The sequence below is a fragment of the Corvus moneduloides genome, chromosome 2, assembly GCF_009650955.1.
Source record: "Corvus moneduloides isolate bCorMon1 chromosome 2, bCorMon1.pri, whole genome shotgun sequence".
Classification (NCBI taxonomy): Eukaryota; Metazoa; Chordata; class Aves; order Passeriformes; family Corvidae; genus Corvus; species Corvus moneduloides.
In genome coordinates, this window is record NC_045477.1 from 118677313 (window position 1) to 118698020 (window position 20708).

At 45.7% G+C, this 20708-nt stretch overlaps 1 protein-coding gene across 5 annotated transcripts in view; it reads right to left on the reverse strand.

Annotated features, from left to right (window-relative positions):
* Positions 1-13135: 13135 nt before the first annotated feature.
* Positions 13136-20708, reverse strand: part of PKNOX1 (PBX/knotted 1 homeobox 1) — a 39092-nt gene continuing 31519 nt past the window's right edge. For 4 of the 5 annotated variants that reach the window (XM_032101041.1, XM_032101040.1, XM_032101039.1 and 1 more), the window contains 3 exons: positions 20215-20291; positions 18534-18706; positions 17285-17606 (listed from right to left, as the gene is read on the reverse strand). In XM_032101041.1, the coding sequence (XP_031956932.1) occupies positions 17395-17606; positions 18534-18706; positions 20215-20291 (462 nt within the window). In that variant the 3' untranslated portion in view covers positions 17285-17394. Of the gene's footprint in view, positions 17607-18533; positions 18707-20214; positions 20292-20708 lie in introns of all 5 variants that reach the window. The other variant, XM_032101036.1, reaches the window with a different exon arrangement.

Below are 20708 nucleotides of genomic sequence, written 5' to 3' on the forward strand. Positions count from 1 at the left end.
GCCATTCCTCCTCATCCCTGGCTATGTTTGGCTCCAAGGCGGCAGCAGGAGAGGTCTGACAAGGAGGGCGGAACCAGTGGGACACAGAGCCCCGGAAGGTGAAAGGTGTCAGCAGGAAGGGTGGGAAGGAAAAGCCAAAGGCTGTGATGAGCACAGGGGATGAGGTCCTGGGCTGGTGGTGAATGGTCACCCCTGTGGTGGCAGCTGGGCTTTGGAAAGCACCTTCCTCACCTCTGGGGGAGTTGGTGGCACCGGGTGTCTCATGCATGGTCCCACAAGAGGGGACAGTGAAGGGAAGCCCGAGAAGCAAAGGCTCGTTCATGGTACAGTGACTGGGAGAGGGGGCATGGCTTCATCCCTGAGTATGCGTCCTGAGAGCTCCTTAACAAGGGGTGGAGGGGAAGGCAAGGCTCTGTCCTAATTTTGCATCAGGCCATTGTGTTCCAGGAACTGATAATGAGGGTCAGAAAAGCCATTTGCCATGGCAGCCAAAAACATAAATGAGAGCAAATGTCAAAAGGGAGCTGTGGCACCAAACTGAAGTGCCAGTGAAACCCAGTTTGGGGGAGTTGCTCTCAAAAGACACAGAGAGGTTTCCAATCTTTCTATAAGTTTCAGGAGCTGCTGCAAGATGGCAACAACCAATTTCAATTGCAGCTTGCTGCTAAGTGGCCATTCCATATTCCCAATCTAACCTAGTTTGTATGAGACTTTTATTAAGTTATAGAATGCTGAAGTATTTCTATTTAGGAAAAGTGTCTCTGTTGTTTCCTGAGTGACACGAGCTATTACCAGATTTTCTGAGAGTTTTTGCTTGAGCAATAACCATCTTTGTCCAGAAAAACAAAAACTGATTAGTTCAAACCCATCGTATCATATTTATTTTAGCAATTCTGTTGCAAAGTGAAGGGTGTCAGTCCATGCATGTATTCCAAACTCACATGTGTAAGTCTAAAAGTGCCCCACAACTCCATGAAGCCCAGAACTGAGTCTGAATCTGGATCAGCCTGGCTGTTATGGATGAGCTCAAAGCCCAGTGTTTCCAGCAGCAGCAGCAGGAGGGCTGCAGGGCAGTGGCTGCCAGCTGCAGACAGGCTCCAGGACAGGCAGATGCACTCCTGCAAAGGTCAAGTAACTCCTGAGTATTAACCTCGAATATTTACAACTGCTTCTGTATGTTAGCTATGAGTGTGGGAGCTGATAAAGCTGGGTGTGAGCTCCAGATCTTTCAGGATTACCCCACCTGGGCTGGATCCAGGCTCACCAAGGCAGTCCCAGGCCCCTTCCCCTGTCCCTGGGGGCTGCTCTTTGCAGGCACGTCCGACAGTGGCATTGCCCTGCCCAGGGATGTTGGTGTTGTGTCCTCTGTCCTTCGCCAGGCTGTGACGCCAGGGATGCAAACACAGCACTGCCCCACCCACACCCTGAAGTACTGCGCTGGGAGTGAGAGGGACTGGCTGGAGGCATCCTGCCTGCCATGTCTCTGCGGTGGAAAAGGCCTCTGGAAGCAAGGGAGGAGGTTTCATTTGACTTGTCTGCAGAAATCTCTGCAGGACCTATAAACACATGCCCGTACACAGCAGCATCAGTGGCAGGAGCAGCGTGGCCGAGTGTCCCTTCTCCACACATCCCTGGGGCTGCCCTCTGACCCTCTCTGGATAAATGGTCTTTTGAGTTCCTTTCCCTTCCCTTACCACTGAGGCCTTGCCAATATTTTATGTATCCAGTGAGAGGCAGCTGCCCAACTCTCAGTGCTCTTGAGCCCTGCATCCCATGTATCTCCCAGAGGGATGGGGGTTTCCAGGCTTCAGGAGCCATGAGAGGGAAGCAGGAGGTGGGTGAAGGCCAGGCAGCATCCCAGCCCACTGTCCTGAGTGCAGTGCCCAGCTCCAGGCCTCCCTCGACCTGCAGCTCCAGTCCGTGCTCCCCTCCCAACACCTCCCGCTCCAAAGGGTGAACAGGGAAGTGTGTGCTCCCGAAACCCTCCCTGCTTTCCAGTCCCATCTGCTGCAAGAGGCCTCTGCTCTTCACCCCTCTGCTCTGCAAGGCTGGGGGGCACATTTCCAATGAGCTCATGAGTACATCAGGGTAAGACCTTTCCACACCAGGCACCAAATGGCCCAGGGGGGAAGCTCAGGCTGCCCGTGCTGGTCAGGGCACATGAAACTCGTGCACCCCTTCTCTGCTGAGATCCATGGCCTTAGCTCCCTTAATCCAGAGGAAAACAAACCCCAAGTGCTTTAAAGGATGCATGACAAGCACGGGAGGGCTCCCTTTGCTGGGAAGCTCTGTGGAGACGAGGACGTGTGCTCTGAGAAGGTCCATGCCCACCACTGGCTCCTGCGTTTTGGGGTGCATCACCCCAGAGCAGGCTGCATTTCACCTGTGCTGCCTTGCTAGAGCTTTTAACTCATTTTGCTCTCCCTGCGGACCCCGGCACCCCTGTCCCCAGCAGTCTGTGAAGCACAGGGGGCTGCTGATGTTTCAGAAACCCTGGTGAGGTCCGCACAGAGGGGCGTGGGGAGGGAGGACAGACCTGCAGACGCTGGGACACGCCGGATTAGTCTGCGCTCAGACTAAACCAACACCACGAGCAAGATAAGCATCTTGCTGGCCCTGCCCAGCACCTTGGAGGATTCCCCGCCTCCCCTTTCCCCCCGCCAGGGTTTCGCCGTGGAGCCACATAAATAGAGGTGCCGGGCGGGTTGCGGGGCAAGAGCGGGGACGCTTCCCAAGGTCCTGCATCGCATCCCAGCGCCCGTCCCGCCTGCCCGGCCACCCTGCAGGTAACCCGGGAGCCGCGGGGACTTGGCACGGGGCAGGGCCAGCCTGGATCCCCAGAAGTGAGGGGGAGGATGAACATTTCCCTAGGAAGTAGCGGGAGGCTGTTGATGCTGCCGCTGCTCAATGACAGACCCGTGGTGTTGGAAATTTGCTGGAAATTTGCTCTGTTGAAGGTGCCCAATTCCATTGCTGGGTGGGGTCAGATGTTTTGGCGATGGATGGGACTGATGAGGTTGGGGTGTGAGAAACCTTCGACTTAATGATGTTTAGTGGTGGTGACCTGCTCTGCCTGCGTGGAGCAGCCAGGAGGGAGCTCTTGGCTTGGGGATGGGGGATCCTTTCCAGCAGCAGCTTTTCCATGGGGAGCATGTCTGGGCTCCGTGCTGCTTGACACAGCCATCAGTCCTCTGGGAATGACAGTAAAATAACTTCTAGATTAAAATGTGTGAATGAAAGGAAGGGGCAGAACAGTAAACTCCAGCAAAGATACAGCAGGTGTAAGTAAATTAAACTGGCAAGAACTTGCTTTAAAACCAGAAAAGCTTTGAAGTCTTTGTTTTTTCAAATTGATAACGGATGGAGTCTGTGCTTTCAAGTTTTTTCTTTATGGTTACACAATTTGCAAATATTTTTGTTTAAAGAGATATGAAGAAATAACTGCAAGGAGTTGCACGTCTGCAAGAGCAGGAAATTTGGGCTATCAAATGGTGATGATATAAATGTAATCAAAGGTGGCACTGGGGCAATGGGAGAAGAGACCAGACCTGGAAGGACCCGGTACAGGAAGGAAGAAGGTGTATTTAATACAGCAGGACGTAAAGGCACTCAGACAGAGGGAAGGGATCCAAAAGTGCACTTAAAGGAAATGTTGGGTCTTGAAAAGCTGAAAAAAAGAGGAGTCCTCAGCCTTTAAACAGAAAAAACTTCAGCATGAGCTGCCAGGTGCTGTGCATCCAAGGTGTGAGTGGAGAAGGAGAAGGGAGCAGGCACAGGGAGGGAATTTCCTGCCAGGAATGACTCTGAAAACAGGCTGGCCAAAAAAATGGAGAAGGCAGAGTCCCACAGGAGTGCCCAACATCTTCCTTAAGAGAAAAAGGTTTTTCCAGTTGAAATAAAGATGGGGTGGCCCCCGTGGCTTCCTTTGAAGGAATGAGGTGGCTGGAAAGGGCAGGCAGTGAGTGGCACAGCAGGACAGGCTGGGAGCTGACACCCAGACCTGGTGCCTGGAGCAGCCAGGTCCCAACTGCAGGACAAGCCACCAAAGCAGACAGTACTTTTTTGAGCCCTTCTTCTGTCCATGCCTGAAGGCCTTCTAGAAACAATTAATCAGTCATTTAAATGTAAATTATTAGCATCAATATGAGGGTGAGCAAGTCCCAGAGGGCAACCACGCCAAAGCTTAGTGAGTGCTGCAATGTGGACTTTACTCACCGGTGCCCACGTTGCAGCCATCTGAACACCCAGGGGTGGAGGACACTGTGGTCGAGCCAGGAGGAGCTTTTGGGGACGAGAGATTCTGTTTTAGAGCAACAGCCAGCTGTGGGTGATCCAAACTCCAGCTGCGGGCATGTCAAGGAGATGGGGCTGCATCCTTTTCACTTTAAACCAGATACGGCTGCATCCCCTTCGCTTTAAACCATGGAGAGGCCAGCCCAGCTGCTGGGGGTTCAGTGTGCCCATGCCCAGTGTGACACCTGCTCCTACCTCCCCCTTTTTCCCCCCAGAATCATGGCCCTCACCAGCGCCCTGCGCCTGTCGCTCGCCTGCCTCCTGCTCTGCAGCGCGGCCCCAAAACCCACCTGTGACCCCAGCGCCTGCGCCCCGTGCCCCGAGGAGGACCCGGAGGGGACAGCCACCCCCACTGCTGCTGGCTGCTGTCCCCCGTGCCCCCCGCCCTGCGCCTGCCCGCCCTACCTGGAGAGCGACTGCGAGATGCAAGGCTTCGCCAGCGGCCGCGTCCCCGCCGGCCGCTCCTTCTACATCGACTTCGCCCGCAAGCTGTGCACCTGCCACCCCGCTGGGGACATCACCTGCGCCCCGCTGTGCCCCCCCCTGTCCCCCGCCTGCCGCGCCGTGGGCAGCCCGGTGGCCGACGGCTGTCCCCGCTGCGTCTGCTACGACCAGGAGGAGGTGGCAGTGCCCGCCGGCACCGTCACCGCCCGCGGCTCCCAAATCTGCACCTGCCCTGTCCACGGAGGGCAGCTGCGGTGCGGAGCTCCGGGAAGTGAGGAGTGAAGCTCTCTCCTCCCTGCTGGCTGAGGGCAGGGGAGCCCCTCTGGCTTCCTGCACCGTGGGGCATCCTCGCTGAGAAGCTTTCAAAGTGTCCTGGAGGACTTGGGGGTTGTTAGGGCCGTGCCACGGAGCGCTGGGGAGATGCCACGTTCTCTGCCATTTGTAGGCCAGGGCAGAGAGTCTGTAGGGGGTGAGCTTGCTTGGTTGTGAGGTTTGTTCCACAGGGCTTAGGCTGACTGCTGCTGGCATGTAACTGGGGCAAACGCAGCTGTTTATTTATTTGGAAGATGATTCTGCTTTTGTACGTGTTTGTGTTTATATAGGCTGTTTGTATTAAACTCGCTGGATAAACTTCCTCCCAGGAGACAGGCTTCTGCTTCCTGTAATTCCATCGGGTTCCAAGTGGTGGGACCAAGATCAGAAGGCTCGCTGACACCTTCTCCAACCTTTTCAGGAGGTGGGAGGGGTAGGTGGGTTGGCACAGGGCTGTGTTCTTAGGAGGCAAAGCCCTCTCCCATCTCCATCCTCTGGAGCAAAGCCTTGACTCACATGAGGATGGTGGCAGTCAAGGCTCAGTGCTCCACAGCCACCTTGATGTTACCCAGGGCTGACCCCACTGTCAGTCCCAGCTGTGTCCCAGTTCAGCAGGAATGCCCCAAAATTTGCATCAGTGACTGTGTCCTCTGGAGGCAGACACAGGATACAGGAGAACTGCATCTTCTGAGTGCTTTGACATGTATAAATATACACATACACATAAATATATCTACGTATAGAAACCACAGCTTCATCAGGCTGAGTTATTAACACATGTTCATTGCTTAACGATTGAATAAAATCAGTGTTACCAATGAACTCTTGAAGACTTTACTGATAAGGATACACGTACTTTCCTCTTGTGTTAGCTGGTGGTACGTGGGCCACACAAGGCTCTCTCCAGCCACCTTGGCTCCAGGTATGACACATTAAATGTGTCCCCTGGATTGTTTTAATTTTCCTCTCTGCTGCTCTGTCTGATGCTGTTTGACTACAAAAAAAAACCAAACCAGTGAGCAGATGGGATTCAGATGGAGAGTCAGGAAAAGGTTGGAGGAAGGAGGTGAATTTGGGTTTTGGGGTGCAACAAGGGTCTCCATCAACTGAAGAGGGGACCTTAAGGATCATCCAGTTCCAACTCCCCCACCATGGGCAGGGACACCTTCCACTATCCCAGGTTGCTCAGAGCCCCATCCAACCTGGCCTTGAACACTGCCAGGGATGGGGCAGCCACAGCTTCTCTGGGCACCCTGTGCCAGGGCCTCACCACCCTCACAGGGAAGAATTTCTTCCACATATCTAACCTAATTTCCTCTTTTTCAGTTTGAAGCCATTCCCCCTTGTCCTGTCACTCCAGACCCTTGGAAATAATCCCTCTCCATGTTTTTTGTAGGTCCCTTCAGGCACTGGAAGGCCGCAATTAGGTCACCCCAAAGCTTTCTCTTCTCTGGGCTGAACAATCCCAATTCTCTCAGCCTTTCCTCACAGGAGAGCTGCTCCATGTTTCCATTGCAGGGAAGGGGGTTTGACCTGACAACACTTTCCCCTCTGCCCTTCCCCATTCAGTGTAAAAATCTTAGTTTTTAGTAAGGTTAAAGCCCACTGTCCACCTTCCAGACAGACACCAGACATCCCATGGCACCGTGTCCGCCAGCAGCTCAAGAAATTCTTCCCATTACAGGTTTCTGATTACGTACTGTCCAGGTATTTACAAACAGCTGGAGGAACCCACATCCTGTATGCCCTTGGCTCTCTTGTGTGTCTGCCAAGAATTTAAGGGGATCAGAACGAGTTTGCAAGTGCAGTGATGGGTTTTGCAAGCACAGGGATTATTCAGAGAGAGTCTCCCGACGGATTTGGAAAGACTCCTCGCTGCCTAGGGAGGGTGGTGGGCTGCCGGGGTTGTTTGTCCTTTGTCACGCATCTTATCTGTCTCACTGCTCCCTGCTTTGTGTGACTGATAACCTTTGAGCGGGGGGGGGAATGACCGACAGATGGGCAGCCCCTGCATAATATTGGGTTTGTCTTCTCTATCCAGTGTCAGCACGGGGACAATGAAAGAGTTATTGTTCAAATATCTCTGCAAAAAGGTCCCTGGCGGCTCCTTTGCAAGCTGCTCCTTGGAGGTGGTGCAGAGTTTCTCTGCTCTGCCCCCACCTCTGATGTGAAGATACCTTCTGTCTCCAGGATCTCTGTCTGCATTTCCTCACACTGAAAGCAGCAGCTGCATTATTTTACTTTCACCATGAACAGCACCAGCCCAGGGAGAAAATTAAAAAAAACCCGGAATGATCAGTCGTCAGAATTCATTCACTTTAAATTTAATGTCCTGGGGTTTGGCATGCTTTGTTTGAATGGGTGTTGTCCTGGATTCTCCAGTATTAATCACCCTTGTGCTTGTCTACAATTTGGATACAGAATTTGCTGCTATTATTTGTATTTTTCCAGGTCGGATTTTCCCCAGTCTGGGCAGGGGTGTAGCTTTGTGGCTGCTCCTTCACATGGACACTGTCACTTTGCATCACAGCCAGGCATGTGTCTGCAGGGAAGGAGCTGTACATGTTTCTCAAGAGCAAAGCAACCCACAAACTCCTGTGCATCCCTAAATGAGCCCTGAAAACTGAAACAAAAGCTGAAATTTGCAGCTCCTAAAAAGAACTCATTTTGCATGTAGTGCAGTCAAATTTGAGGGGAGTTGTTTGTAAAAGGCCATTACTGATGTTTAGTTGTGGAAGGGACAGGGCCTTTCTTCACTGTGTTAATCATAAAATGGTTGATTTAAATAAAAGCATGCTTTGGCCCTCAGTCCTTTTAATGTGCCCTCTCAGTTCCTGCCTCATGAGGCTGTAAAACATTAAAATATTCACTAATGAAACCCATCAGGAGGCTTCCTTTGGGCACAACTATGTCAAGAAGTTGAAGTGTTTGCCCAAGTCCTTCTACCTTTTCCAACAACCAGAAGTGAATTCCTTAGGTGTGGTTCACCCGACAGCTTTAGCACCCCAGACTACATTTGCAGAGCCCAGGTGTGGGGGGATGGCTGCCTGCCATTTGTTTTTCCCTAGGTATTATGCTCTTAAATGACCAGAAATCCTAATCTGTGGCAGGTTCTGCACTGGTGATTTCTGATCAGGGTGAGAACGATGTGACAGAGGTTTTCGAGAGGACCCTCTAATTCAGTTAGAACATTCCCACTCAGTGTTGGTAAGGACTGACTACATCTCCCTGGAAATAGCTTCTCTTTAAAACTCGGGGGAAGGGAGAGAGGTAGCATTTGACACTTCAGAATGTGCTCATTACAGGAAATTCTAAGCTGCCCTGACCTGCTGAAGGTGCAACGCCTTTATTAACCAGCAAATGGCACAAGGATGGGAGCTACACACACAAGTGCATTTGGGTTTTCATGATTTAGGGAGGGGTTCTGCATGTTTCCCTGAAGTGTGCATGCTTTGTGATGCAGAATATTAAAATGCACATTTCCAAGCCTAAGATCCTTTATTGGTGCAACACATCATAAAAAAGCCTGTATGTGACAAAAGTGACACCCATTCATTTGGGAAAAATAATGTACAAATTGTTTTAAGGCCAAAGTGTTTCAACGGGACAAGAGGAAATGGCCTCAAGCTGTGCCAGGGGAGGTTCAGGGTGGACATCAGGAAGAATTTCTTCACGGAAAGGGTTGTCAAGTGTTGCAAGGGGCTGCCCAGGGAGGTGATGGACTCCCCATCCCTGGAGGTGCCCAAGAAATGACTGGATGTGGCACTCAGTGCTCTGGGCTGAGGACAAGGTGGGGTTTAGTGAAACCTCCATGATGTTGGAAGTTTTTGCAACTGAATTGGTTCTGTGGTGCTGTTCTGTGATTTAGCTTCAACAGTGTGCATCTGCACTAAAGACAGCTGTTTTTTAATCATTCTGATACTGCATCCATAGCAGCATCCACAGCTCAGTTCTCTAAGGCTGTTGGGCTTTTTCCAGCAGCTGGCTTTGAATCCTGCAGTGATTTGCAGAATCATTATTCATGGCTACTCACAGTTCAGAAGTTCAAGAGACACAAAAAAAGTCCGGGGTATGTAATCAAAGATTAATTGTTGCCAGTTTCCAAAGAAGGGAAGGGGGAAGGAAAAAAAAAAAAAAAAGCCCGGGATAAGAATAAAAAACCAGTTGTTTGAAAGCAGAATGGAGGAACTTAGAGGAAAATTAATATTTCTGTAGCTGCTGAAAGTGTCCCTGTGTGCACAAGTGAGTCAGGAACATTATTTCCCCCCAGCATCTGAAAAGCTGGGAGAGCAGCACAGGCATTACCTAATAAATGCCAACCCAGTTCCTCAAAATCCCTGGAATTTTGCCATTCTGAGTTCCATTTGATGATGATGCTTAAAATTTTCAAGAGCTTTCAGGTCTTATCCAGCTACAGTACTGAGTTAAGAAACTTAATCAGAATCAGCCGTGCAATACACAATTTTGTGTATTAAAAAAACCCCAAAACAACAGAAATATTCTCTCTCCTTCCTGGCCTTAACTGGGATCCTGCCCATGGAATCATATATACTGTTAAGTATCTTAGAAAAATCAGTACCTGCACAGTAATTGAATTAGTAATTATTGTAGTTGCATATATCAGTAAGTCCCTTTGTCTTTTCTGTGTGCCAGCCCCTGCTGAGAGCAACGAGTCTGAATCTTAAAGACCAAATAGGGCCATGAACTGAGCTAGGCAGAAACGCGAGGAAACGTAATTTGATGAAAGTTAAGAAATTAAGGAAAGTATCCATAGTTTGTAGCTCATAGTGAGAGGTTGCAGGAGGGACACACACACCCCCCAAGATAAAAACGGCACAGAAGTCAATCACTGGTTTCTTCCTCACAGACTCATTAAGGTTGGAAAAGTCCTCTGAGATTGAGGCCCAGCTGTGCCCGATGCCCACCTTGTCCCCAGCCCAGAGCACTGAGTGCCACCTCCAGCCCTTCCTGGGACACCTCCAGGGATGGGCACTCCAAACCTCCCTGGGCAGCCCCTGCCAAGGCCTGAGCTCCCTTTCCATGGGGAAATTCCTGCTGCTGTCCACCCTGAGCCTCCCCTGGCCCAGCCTGAGGCCGTTCCCTCTCCTCCTGTCCCTGTTCCCTGGCAGCAGAGCCCGACCCCCCCGGCTGCCCCCTCCTGTCAGGGACTTGTGCAGAGCCACAAGGTCCCCCCTGAGCCTCCTCTGCTCCAGCCTGAGCCCCTTTCCCAGCTCCCTCAGCCGCTCCTGGGGCTCCAGCCCCTTCCCAGCTCCCTTCCCTGCCCTGGACACGCTCCAGCCCCTCCAGGGCTCTCCTGCAGGAGCCAGAACTGGGCACAGCCCTCGAGGGGCCTCTCAGTGCCCAGCACAGAGGGACAATCAATACCCAGTACGATCTGCATATTTCTTCATGACTACTAAAAACCTAACTTGAAAAATTCTTGGATCTTAGGAAAAAATTATCTAAATTAAGTTTTATTGCCACTGTCACATTTAGTATATGCATCAGTTTGTATTTAGGATTCAGGATCAACTTAACAAAAAATGTGCAAGGAATAATTTTCAGGAGTAGGTCCAAGGACCTCAGCTCCTGCCTTGTGCCAGTGGTGACACCAAAGTCCAGCAGAGAAGGTTTTCCCTGATTCCTTCACAAGGCCTGGATCACAGCTCAGTTGCATCAGGAAGACAAACTAAGCTTCACCTGCAAAGGTCACACCGCTTTCAGATTTTAGGAGGGTATCTAAATGGTGATTTTTTCATTTTGTGTTTTAAATACATGACAGATGTAATCCCACATGCCTCACACACTCTGAACTTGCATGGATTTATATATGGATAAATAAGTAAATACCTAATATGTGTCCCAGCCTTATTGTTGGGGCTTTTTTTTGCAGAATCCTCATTTCACACTGTGTGTATAGTTTATTTTTCCTTGTTTTAGCCTTGAGGATATTGCTCTGGATTTTACAAAGAGAGTCATTTAGGAATAGCCCTAAGTTGCAGACTAAAGGACTTTGTAAACTGGTGCTCCACAAAAGCAAACCAGCTCACCAGTTATTTACAACTTATCTTCTGATTCCTGTAATGGCTTCTTGAAGAGAGGATTTATGTCTCAGGGGAATTTGAAACCATCCAACTAAAAATATTCTATATGGGACCTAATTTAGGTGATATAATCATATAATCACAGAATGGTTTGGGTTGGAATGGACCTTAAAGATCATCCAATTCCAACATCCCCTGCCATGGGCAGGGACACCTTCCACCAGCCCAGGTTGCTCCAAGCCCCATCCAACCTGGCCTTGGACTCTTCCACAGATGGAGCATCCATAACCTCTCTGGTCACCCTGTGCCAGGGCCTCACCACTGTCACAGGGAAGAATTTTTTCTAATATCCAGTCTTACCCTACTCTCTCTCAGTTTGAAGCCATTCCCCCTCGTCCTTTACAGGAGGGGGATTTTTTTGTTTGTTAGGTTGTTTATTCATTTAAGATTAAGGAAAAAATTGCTCCCTGGCAGCAGTGGAGTTAAAATTATTCGCATTTATATCACCAGGAGTTACTGGCACTACTCTCAGACACTCTTCTAAGGTCAGACAAAGAAATGATAAATACTCCTTTGTCTAGAACACAAACTACTCAGTGATCCACAAAATATGATCCAAAATCTGCCCTCTTCCCTTCTGGAGACACACATGGGTGTCACCATGCCAGATGTTGGGGAAGAGACAGCAGGAATAAATGCTCCAGCATTTATATATGCTCCAGAATAAGTGCTCCAGCAGAAGTAAATCCAAGAGCACCCACGTCTGGTTTCATCTCTGCTGAGCAGGACTTGCATGCTGGATGAAAGGAGTTTGAGATTCTTGCTTGAAAAGAATGTTGTAATAAAGGAGCTGCTCACTTCCTGAAGATTTCTGATTTAGAACATGGTAATTTTAGAAATGCATTGCAATGTGGCTAAACAAGTTAAGCCATGGGATTTGCAGAGAGGAAGTGTTTTCAGTAAGTCACTACCATATATGCTTGGAACCATTACTGGAAGTTTGATGTCCATGCCATTTTAATTAATAATTTTGAAACAACAACAACAAAAAACCCCACCCAAAGTCACAAGCATTATGGACTATTTACCTGCTAATTTTTTCTTTCATCGAAGCTGCTCCTGCCTTACAAAAGTGTAATAAAAATCCCCACACTGGTAAGAACTAGTAAACATTTTTCTTCATTTGCATAAACAAGAAACCCCAAACAAATACAAAGGCCAAGGACTTTCCCTGGCCAAGAACTGGTTAAGTAGTTTAGTACTATGCTTAAGATTTCCTGAAAATGTATTTGTCTTTCAGCCAAACAATACTGTTAAAGCAATGTAAATGCTTTGCTTCCAAAATGTGCTTTTTCTGTTCACAGAGAGCAGCAGTGTAAAACTAAATCATCCATGAAGCATATTCTCATTTTTAATTTTATCCCTTGATAGATCAGTTGCTTCAAAATCCCTTAACAACCAAGGAAAGAAAAGTTACAGGGTTCACATTTTAAAGACTGTCGACTGTACAGACCCAGTGCTGCTAATCCATGGGCACATCGTGGGCCTCTTCCATCACGACCTGGAACACTGGCTTCTATTCACACCAACTGTGAATCTTCATGGGTGTCTACAAGGTTGGAAAGGCCTTTCCCTGCCTTCTCACACCATGCTTTTCTCTGGCAAAACCAACTGTGACCACTCAGCAGGTCCTGAAGAACTAAGTCACAGAAAAGGAATGGATTTTATATTTCCAGGTGACAGGAATGAACAAATCTCCTGATTTGGGCAATCACCGAAAAGCACATCAGTGCCAATTTCACTGCACTTTGCACTGGACCATCAGGTTACTGTAGGACTTGAAAATTAAACAACCCAGAAGGTCTTCGAAGGAGTTTAGCATGCCAAGGGCAGGGGAGGGAGGGAAGGAATCCACGCTGAGTTTGAGTCTGGCACAATGAACCTGCTTTTGGCCTCAGCTCCAGAGTGAAGAGTGAAGTGCGTCCAGCTGATGGTTGGATGGTTTGCACACCACAATTAAACGTGCATGTTCATGGATATGCTGTTTTCAGGAGGTGGTGAGAGTTTGAATTTATTATTAGGAAACCAAAACATTTCACTTAATTGTTTAACATGCGAGATTTTCATGAGGGAACGAAGGTTAGTTACATTTCCAACAGGATTTCAAAACTACATTTTGCCTATTCAACTCTAAGCCAAATGTGAGGCTAAAATGTTGAAGAGACTAATCAAAGGAACAGAAGTCAGAAAGACAATAACAATACAGTACCTAAAAATGGGTAATTCACACATTTTTGACATTTGTGTCTTGCATAGACAAATACTTATTCATTTTTTTTCTCCCAAGACGACTCAGCTTCAGAAAATAAAATGTTAAATCAACTTTAATTACAATTAAATGCATGTGTTCCAATTTTTCAAAACACCAGGGTGTTCTGGATTTTTGTTTGTTTAAGTGCAACTCTCATCCCTTGGAAAGGCTTTGTTTCATCCTGTGGGCTGCCAAGTTCCTAAAGTCAGGAAGGTGAACTGATTTTTCCAGAAACAATTCCATGTATTATTTCACAGATTTCACAGAACACTCTGAGTTGGAAGGGACCCACAAGGAGTCCAACTCTCCAGTGAATGGCCCACAAGGGGATCAAAGCTGTGCCCTCGGTGTTGCTGGCACTGTGCTCTGACCATCTGAGCCAATCTCAAGCCAGGAGCTGGGGTTTGAGCCACGTGTGCTCCTACTCCACTCGAATTTCCATACACCTAAAGCCACTTTGGAAGCACAGGAACTGGGAACTACAATTCCTCACTGTGGGTCTGCCTTCTGGCCATATTTTGAACATCAAAAAAAAAAATTTGTTGTACCCCAGGTCAACATGAAATCCTGCCCTGCCAAGCCCTTCATCCATAGCCAGGTTTCCAGTGGAAGAAGACCCAGGTATGCAGGCAAGGTAGAGCTGGAGGGCTCCCCAAAAGGTTCCTGACAGAGATCAGGTACCAGAAAAAGGTAAATGCAGCCTGATATGGATCCATATGGAGCTACCCTGAGGTCAGCAGGACTCCTCTGTGACACAATATCCAGAAGTAGAAAAGTTTCTGCAGAGCCAGAGTTGATTCTGAGTATTTTCCAACATGATTTTTTCTTTGTAACAGTCATTCAGAAACTTATCTGGATTGTTTTGGAATTGATTTCCTGAATTGCAATGCTTCCAAAGTCTAAAAAAAAAAACAACAGAAAATTGCCTTGCCTGTTCCAGGAATATTGAAAAAATTGGACTGAGAACCCTGTTTTGGGTTAGATTGAAAAAAAAGAAATTAAAAGTTTCAATAATTGTATTTGCAGAAGAATCACATTGATTCAAAAAACAAATTAGTTCTATTGCATTTGAATATGACTTTAATTGGGGGCAGGGAGGGAATAATACATGGACTTGAAGTTAGGTCCCCTATAAAGACTTTTTAACTCATGTAAACATGTACCTTTCCTGAATGGTGAAGCTTTGCTGAAAGCAGCAATCTTTCTTACACAAGAAAAAAAAAAATGAAGGACTCTACTTGTTTTTTCTTCTTTTAAATCATGAAAAGAACAAGCACTTCCCTGCAGTTCACACCCACTACAGATTTCTCACTAAATTGAAAGAAAAGGTTTGCATTTCATATGTTAAGCAATACTTTTATAATGGTGAAGGCTTTTCAGTATTGGGAATTCACATCCCTATATTTTTTTTTATGTTTCTAATCTGACAGTGAAGCTATTCCATATTCCCCTTTCGTAGTAAACTCTGTCAACTTCAGTCTCCAGGTATTGATAAAGTAGCTGAAGACAAGGTCACAAATGTTTTGAAAGAATAAAACTTCTGCTGCATGTGAGGTGGGGGGAATAATAATTTTTTTAAAAAAAGCTAACTAGAAAATGGCTTCTTTCTGAAAAATAAACTTTCAGAAGTTTGCAAACCCTGAGGCCTGGTTGTCCAATTGAGTTTCCAATAAAACCCCCAAACAAACCAACAAATACAACCTGCTACAGAATGGAAACTGTGGGGGTGATGAAGCACTCTGGGAGTTAAAAACAATTAAAAACAAAAATACAGAATCTGTATTTAAAAACAAAAATACTCAGAAACTCTGAGTTCCAGTAATCCAAGCTATCTTTTGTAGGGGCAGTAGGCTGAATGTTTCCAAAGGAGCAGGATTTGTACATGGCTTGTCTTTTAAAGTGTTTTGGGATCAAACTGGATTTGACAACAGCCTTTGAGAAAGTTATGCTATGTCAAAGCCTTCCTAATTAAACCTTTCATTATTCATTTCCTGTGCTGTTTAACAAACATGGCTCATTAGTGGCAAAGCAGAGAAGTCAGAAGAAAACAAATTCTTTAGAAATCACCAGTCCAGTGGAGCAGATCATTACAGCACTTGAACTAAGGAAGATGCTCAGCCAGGTGTTTCAGCAGAAACACCTCTTGTGTTGAGTAAAAACCATTAAAAAAAAATATCTACCAGTCACTGAAACTCCTGTTATTCTCCATGTATGGATGGCAATGCCACTGACATTTCTTCCTGAAGTTTTTCTTCCTACCACCTCAACCTTGCCTTGGAAGACAATCTGCCATGACCAGCTTTACATTCCATCATCCTCCTGAAATCAAGGGGACCTAAGCACGTGCCTGAGTGTTCTGAGAAGCAGAAATTAAGTATTCAATTCAATAGTTGCATCTGCCAAAGGGCTTTGTTCAAATACAGTGTCTAAAGAGTCTAAAAGCTACCACCTTTCTCCCTGTCATGTTAGAAACACACCCAGACTTGGTCTAAATCAGAGGGAAGTCCTGGCACTGTGACAAATGGACAGGGACAAAGGAGGGTGTTGATCATACCATGAGGCTCTTGAGTCTCTTATTCGTACTCAACAACGGGAAATACAAAGTTCCAAAAGCAAGTGTTCATGAATAGACAATCACAGACTTCAAACTTTGGGAAAATAAAAGAAATGAACTGTTACCACAACAAAAAAAACACCCCCAAAACCAAACCAAAACCCAGCTGTTTTAATCACCAGCTCTTCGTTTTTTAAATGACACACAAGGATTTCCTACTCTAACAAAGCCTGCTGTATATTCTGGTAGTAAACTTCAGATCCGAAGAAATTTTATATAAATCCATGTTATATTTTTCTTTTTGTATTAGGGGAAAATATTTCAAATGCAATAAAATAGCAGAATTCATGACTGTATAGTAGGCAACTTTTCATTTTTTTTAGATTCAGTTGTACAAACTATAAATGGTTAAATTTCTCTAATAATTGGAAAAGTTGTGGGTATTTGAACTTACTTACCTGAATACTCATTTAGCAAATATTTTCAGATACAAGTCTAGATACAGAGTTATGCAATTTGAATATTAGTTTACACATAATATAAATCAATGTTTGACAATATCAAAATCCCATCAAACAGTGGGCCCTTCTTATGCTATTATCAAATATAGTATATCACTGTGGGATAGCTGAGAATCATAGAATGCTACTGTAGGCTTGTTTATTAAATTGGGTCAATTTTCAGACCTTCCAAATAGGAATACTAAACATTTATTTTTCCCCTCTGGAAATTCTTTTTTTTTTTTTTTCCTCCTGCTTAATACAGTTGTCATCCCAATTTCTAGTGAATTTATAAAAATATTTTTTTTATCCAATAACCCCAGCAAGGTAAAAATAGGAGTTTTTATAGCAAATGATAAACAGGCTCACGGACTATGAGAGAAACTAAACTTATTTAAACTGCCATACATTCTCTACTGAATCACACATCAACAGTTTCTTTTTATGTGTGTTGCTGTCCACCTCAGACTAGCAGTTTTTAAGGTGCAGAAGCATCTTTCAAATATATGCATCTAACTCAATAATCAAGTTCCACACACTAGTGTCACATGCTTTAAATTTACATCACCTGCCCATCAAAAGCTGTGTTAAATAACAGCACTAATTGAAACTGCATAATTCATCAGAAACTGCAGCACTTCCAATTCAGAGAACAAAGGGGTGCTTACGTGGTTCTTTATATTACTAGATATAATTTTCTGAAATAAGGAAAGGAAAAGAAACAAACAAAAAAACCCCACATTTGAAAGAAGTTGCTGCACCTGCAAAAACACTCTTTAAGCTTACTATGAAATACAAAAAAGTGCACCCTTCTATATCTACATATAAAACATATTAGAAATAAAACTTGTGTAAAATGTTTGCTGTGCAAACTATAAAAAGTCAGTCAGTCAGTCCATTCTTTTTCCTAAGTGTTTTTCTCCACACTCTTGCTTCCTACTGCAGAGAATCGCTGTTATCCAAGACCAGCCCACTGATATTTGTTGTCGAGAGGTCTCCTCCGTCATCCTCACCGCTGTCCACAGACTCATCCTCGCTCTGGCCTGCCATCATCACCTGCTGCACAGCCAGGGTAGCACCATCGGATGACAAGGACTGCAGACTGTCTACATTCATGTTGACTGGAGCTGTGATGGTCACGACAGCACCTGCAGAAGCACAGTCACAGCACTTCAGCGCCTTCCTTGCCTTCTACTTATACGTAACAGAGCTTGTTTCTAATCAACAGGAAGGAAACTTAAGGAACTACATTAAAATAGAAGTTCTATAGGTTGTCAAATACTTAAATATCAGGAAATGCCAGAATTAGGTTGGTCAGGAATCTTAAACTTTGTGTTGTGAATCTTAAATCTGTGTTTACAGCAATTCCCCAATGAAGTCATCACAAGGCCATTTCTGCAAAGCATTCCAGCTTAATTCATTGCAGAAAAATTGGAGTTTTCACAGAGATTCAAGGTGACTTAAATGGATAAAGCTGTTGTCAGATCCAGCAGAGGCTGAGGGAGAAGTTGTTACAAATTGGAAAGAATAAAGCACCAGGCAGCAGGACAGAAAGGATGATCCTGAGATTAAAGCAGTTCTTTATCTTTCTTAAATTAAATCTTTTTGTTTGATCTGACGCTGAGGAAGTAACTTCAGTCGAAGTCTTTGGAGGCTCTATGGCATTTTTCTGCCTCTCATTGTTTGGTTTGAACCACGTGAGGCAGATGTGGAACTGCAGATCCTCAGCCATGAAGCTGAAGCTGCTCATCCAACAGGACACTCCTGACCTGTGCACACACACTCTGAAAGAATTGAGCTGTACATCACAGTTGTGCACCCTTTGTTCTGTCATTTTGTAACTTTTGAAACAAAAGCAACAGTTTCTCAACATAAATTCCAATACAATGTGCTTCCTTAAACCACAGAAAATTGTTACAGGAAAAGTGACACATTTCTGCTATGTTTCCCCAGATTAAAACCACATTTATACTGAAATATCCAGAAGTTCCCCTCCCCCCAGAGGCATCAAACCCTCCATTTCCCTGTCAGAGAGGAATTAACTTTATTATCCATGTTTAGGCAGCTCTCCTCACCGTCTGACATCGTGAGCTCGTTCGATTGCTGCTGAGCAACTCCTGAGGCAATGGAGTCAGGCCAGAACCTCTGGACTGGTCGGTTCTGGGCTGTTTTCTTCTTTGTTTTTGGAGTTTCAGAACAACTGGAATCCAGCATTGGCTGAAGAATTCGCCTTCTAGCATTGATAAACCTAAATACAATCGAGGGCAAGGTAAACTTAGGACCTTGGGTGCAAATTCCCTCTATCACACACTCACAAAGTATGCAGCAGGAAAAAAAGCCCTAGGAATATAAAATCTATCAGCTGGGGTTCACATTCTTTTTAAAGTGTAGAACCACTCCTAGAACACCAGCATCCTTTGATTTTGGTAAACTAGCTAAGAAAGCACTTCTGTCATTTTGCAGCTAACAGCATTTTTTTCCCCCACCTCAGAAGGAAAAATTCTCCAGACAGCACAACAGCTGTACACTTCAGGATCTCATTAAAAACTAAGCACCAGAAAACTTGCTGACAGCCCATCTCAGAAAGCTGATACTCCTCTCATTAGGGTTCACCTAAAATCTAGCCCCTGCCCAACCTGGCTTGTTTGGTCTGGTTTCATTTACCCCCTTAAGCTTCTGTATTACTTATTTTACAGGCTCCTTGGCTTTCCAAGGGCTGGCTCCTGATCCAGGAGACAACAGCAAACACATTTTTTCAGATCTGTCCTGATTCCTTTCAGTTCTCTGATTTTCACTTGCTTACTTCAGAGTGCTAACTGCTGCCCTTCCCCTTTCTACCGGTGAAAATACTTAAACTGAATCAACTTCAACACAGTGAGCTGTGGCAAGGAGCTGGGTCTGAGGATATCACCCCTAAATCTCACAAAACATTATCCAGGACCCACCTTTACCTGCAATGGGAGGAAATCAGGTGCAGCTGGTAGGTTCCTAAGCTGAAAAGACAGCAGTCAGAGCACAGAGCTACATGACCACATGTCACACAGGCATAGCCACCCTGTTCCACTTTTGGAACCATCTTGTCACTATCTTGACTATTTCCCCCCTGGACCCCTCCACAGCCTCACACCCAGTGTCATCTTTGAAATCTGAGGCAGATCCCTGCGGGACTTTGCTGCAGCAATTTTAGGAACTGATGCCACAAGGTGAATAGGACACGTGTCAGCACCTTCCCTCCTCTCTTCTGCAGGGCAGGTGTCTTATCTTACACCTCCAGGGAAGATAGGACATGACAAAACATGCTGAACCATGAACTGGTGTAGTTGAGGAACTGCCTCTCCATTCAGACATCACTGCTCAGGAAGGCATCCTTTGATACAAGAGCAGAATCTGTTAACAGTAACTTCTTAAACACCTGCAGCCATCAGGCCACTAAATGCCTTTTTACTTCAATTTCTTTACTTGCAGAAGAGACATGAGAGTACTTCCATCTCTCTCAGCACTAGAACAGAACACAATTCCTTAATGCTGCAATGTTTTCTGGAATCCTTATATAATTTAAATGGCATGAGTATTATTGTACCTTATAAAAATAAAATGCTTGTGTGCCAGGGCATAACTCTTGAATTTCTATACATATTTTGTAACATATGTAGAATATGTAAGTTCAACTCCAGATGTCCAAGTTCTATTCCTCACTATTTCTAAGCTAAGCACGTGGAGACAAGGACAGATATTAAGTAAGGGCTTTGCTCTTACCAATTGTTAACCTGGAGTAGTGTCAGATTTGTTTGTGCTGCAATCTGCTTCTTCTCATCCTCTGTTGGATACGGATGCTAAAGAGGCCAAAAAAGCAAACAAAAAAGGCATAAGCTTGTTTTTCACCTCCTCATCAAAAATCAGAACTCCTTTATTACATCTGATTAAAGATGGTGGATTAAGGCCATCTGACTCATTAAAACACAAACCTTAGAAACCCCACAAACTTTTATAGACAAAAATAATTTAACAAAGAGTGCTTTGCTACACAAAAACTGATTCTATCCTCGAGAGAGTCTATGGCACCATGTGTAATTCAGAAGGAAAAGGTTCTCATGGCTGACAGTCTTTATTAAAGAGCGTGATCCCTGGGCAGCACAGCATGTGAGCAGCTCTGATTAGTTCTGCTGGCCAGGGCAGTGTCATATGAGAGAACTGAGGAGCACTCTGGAGTTAAATAAAGCTGCTCTGAACTGAGCAGATGAGCATGGGAA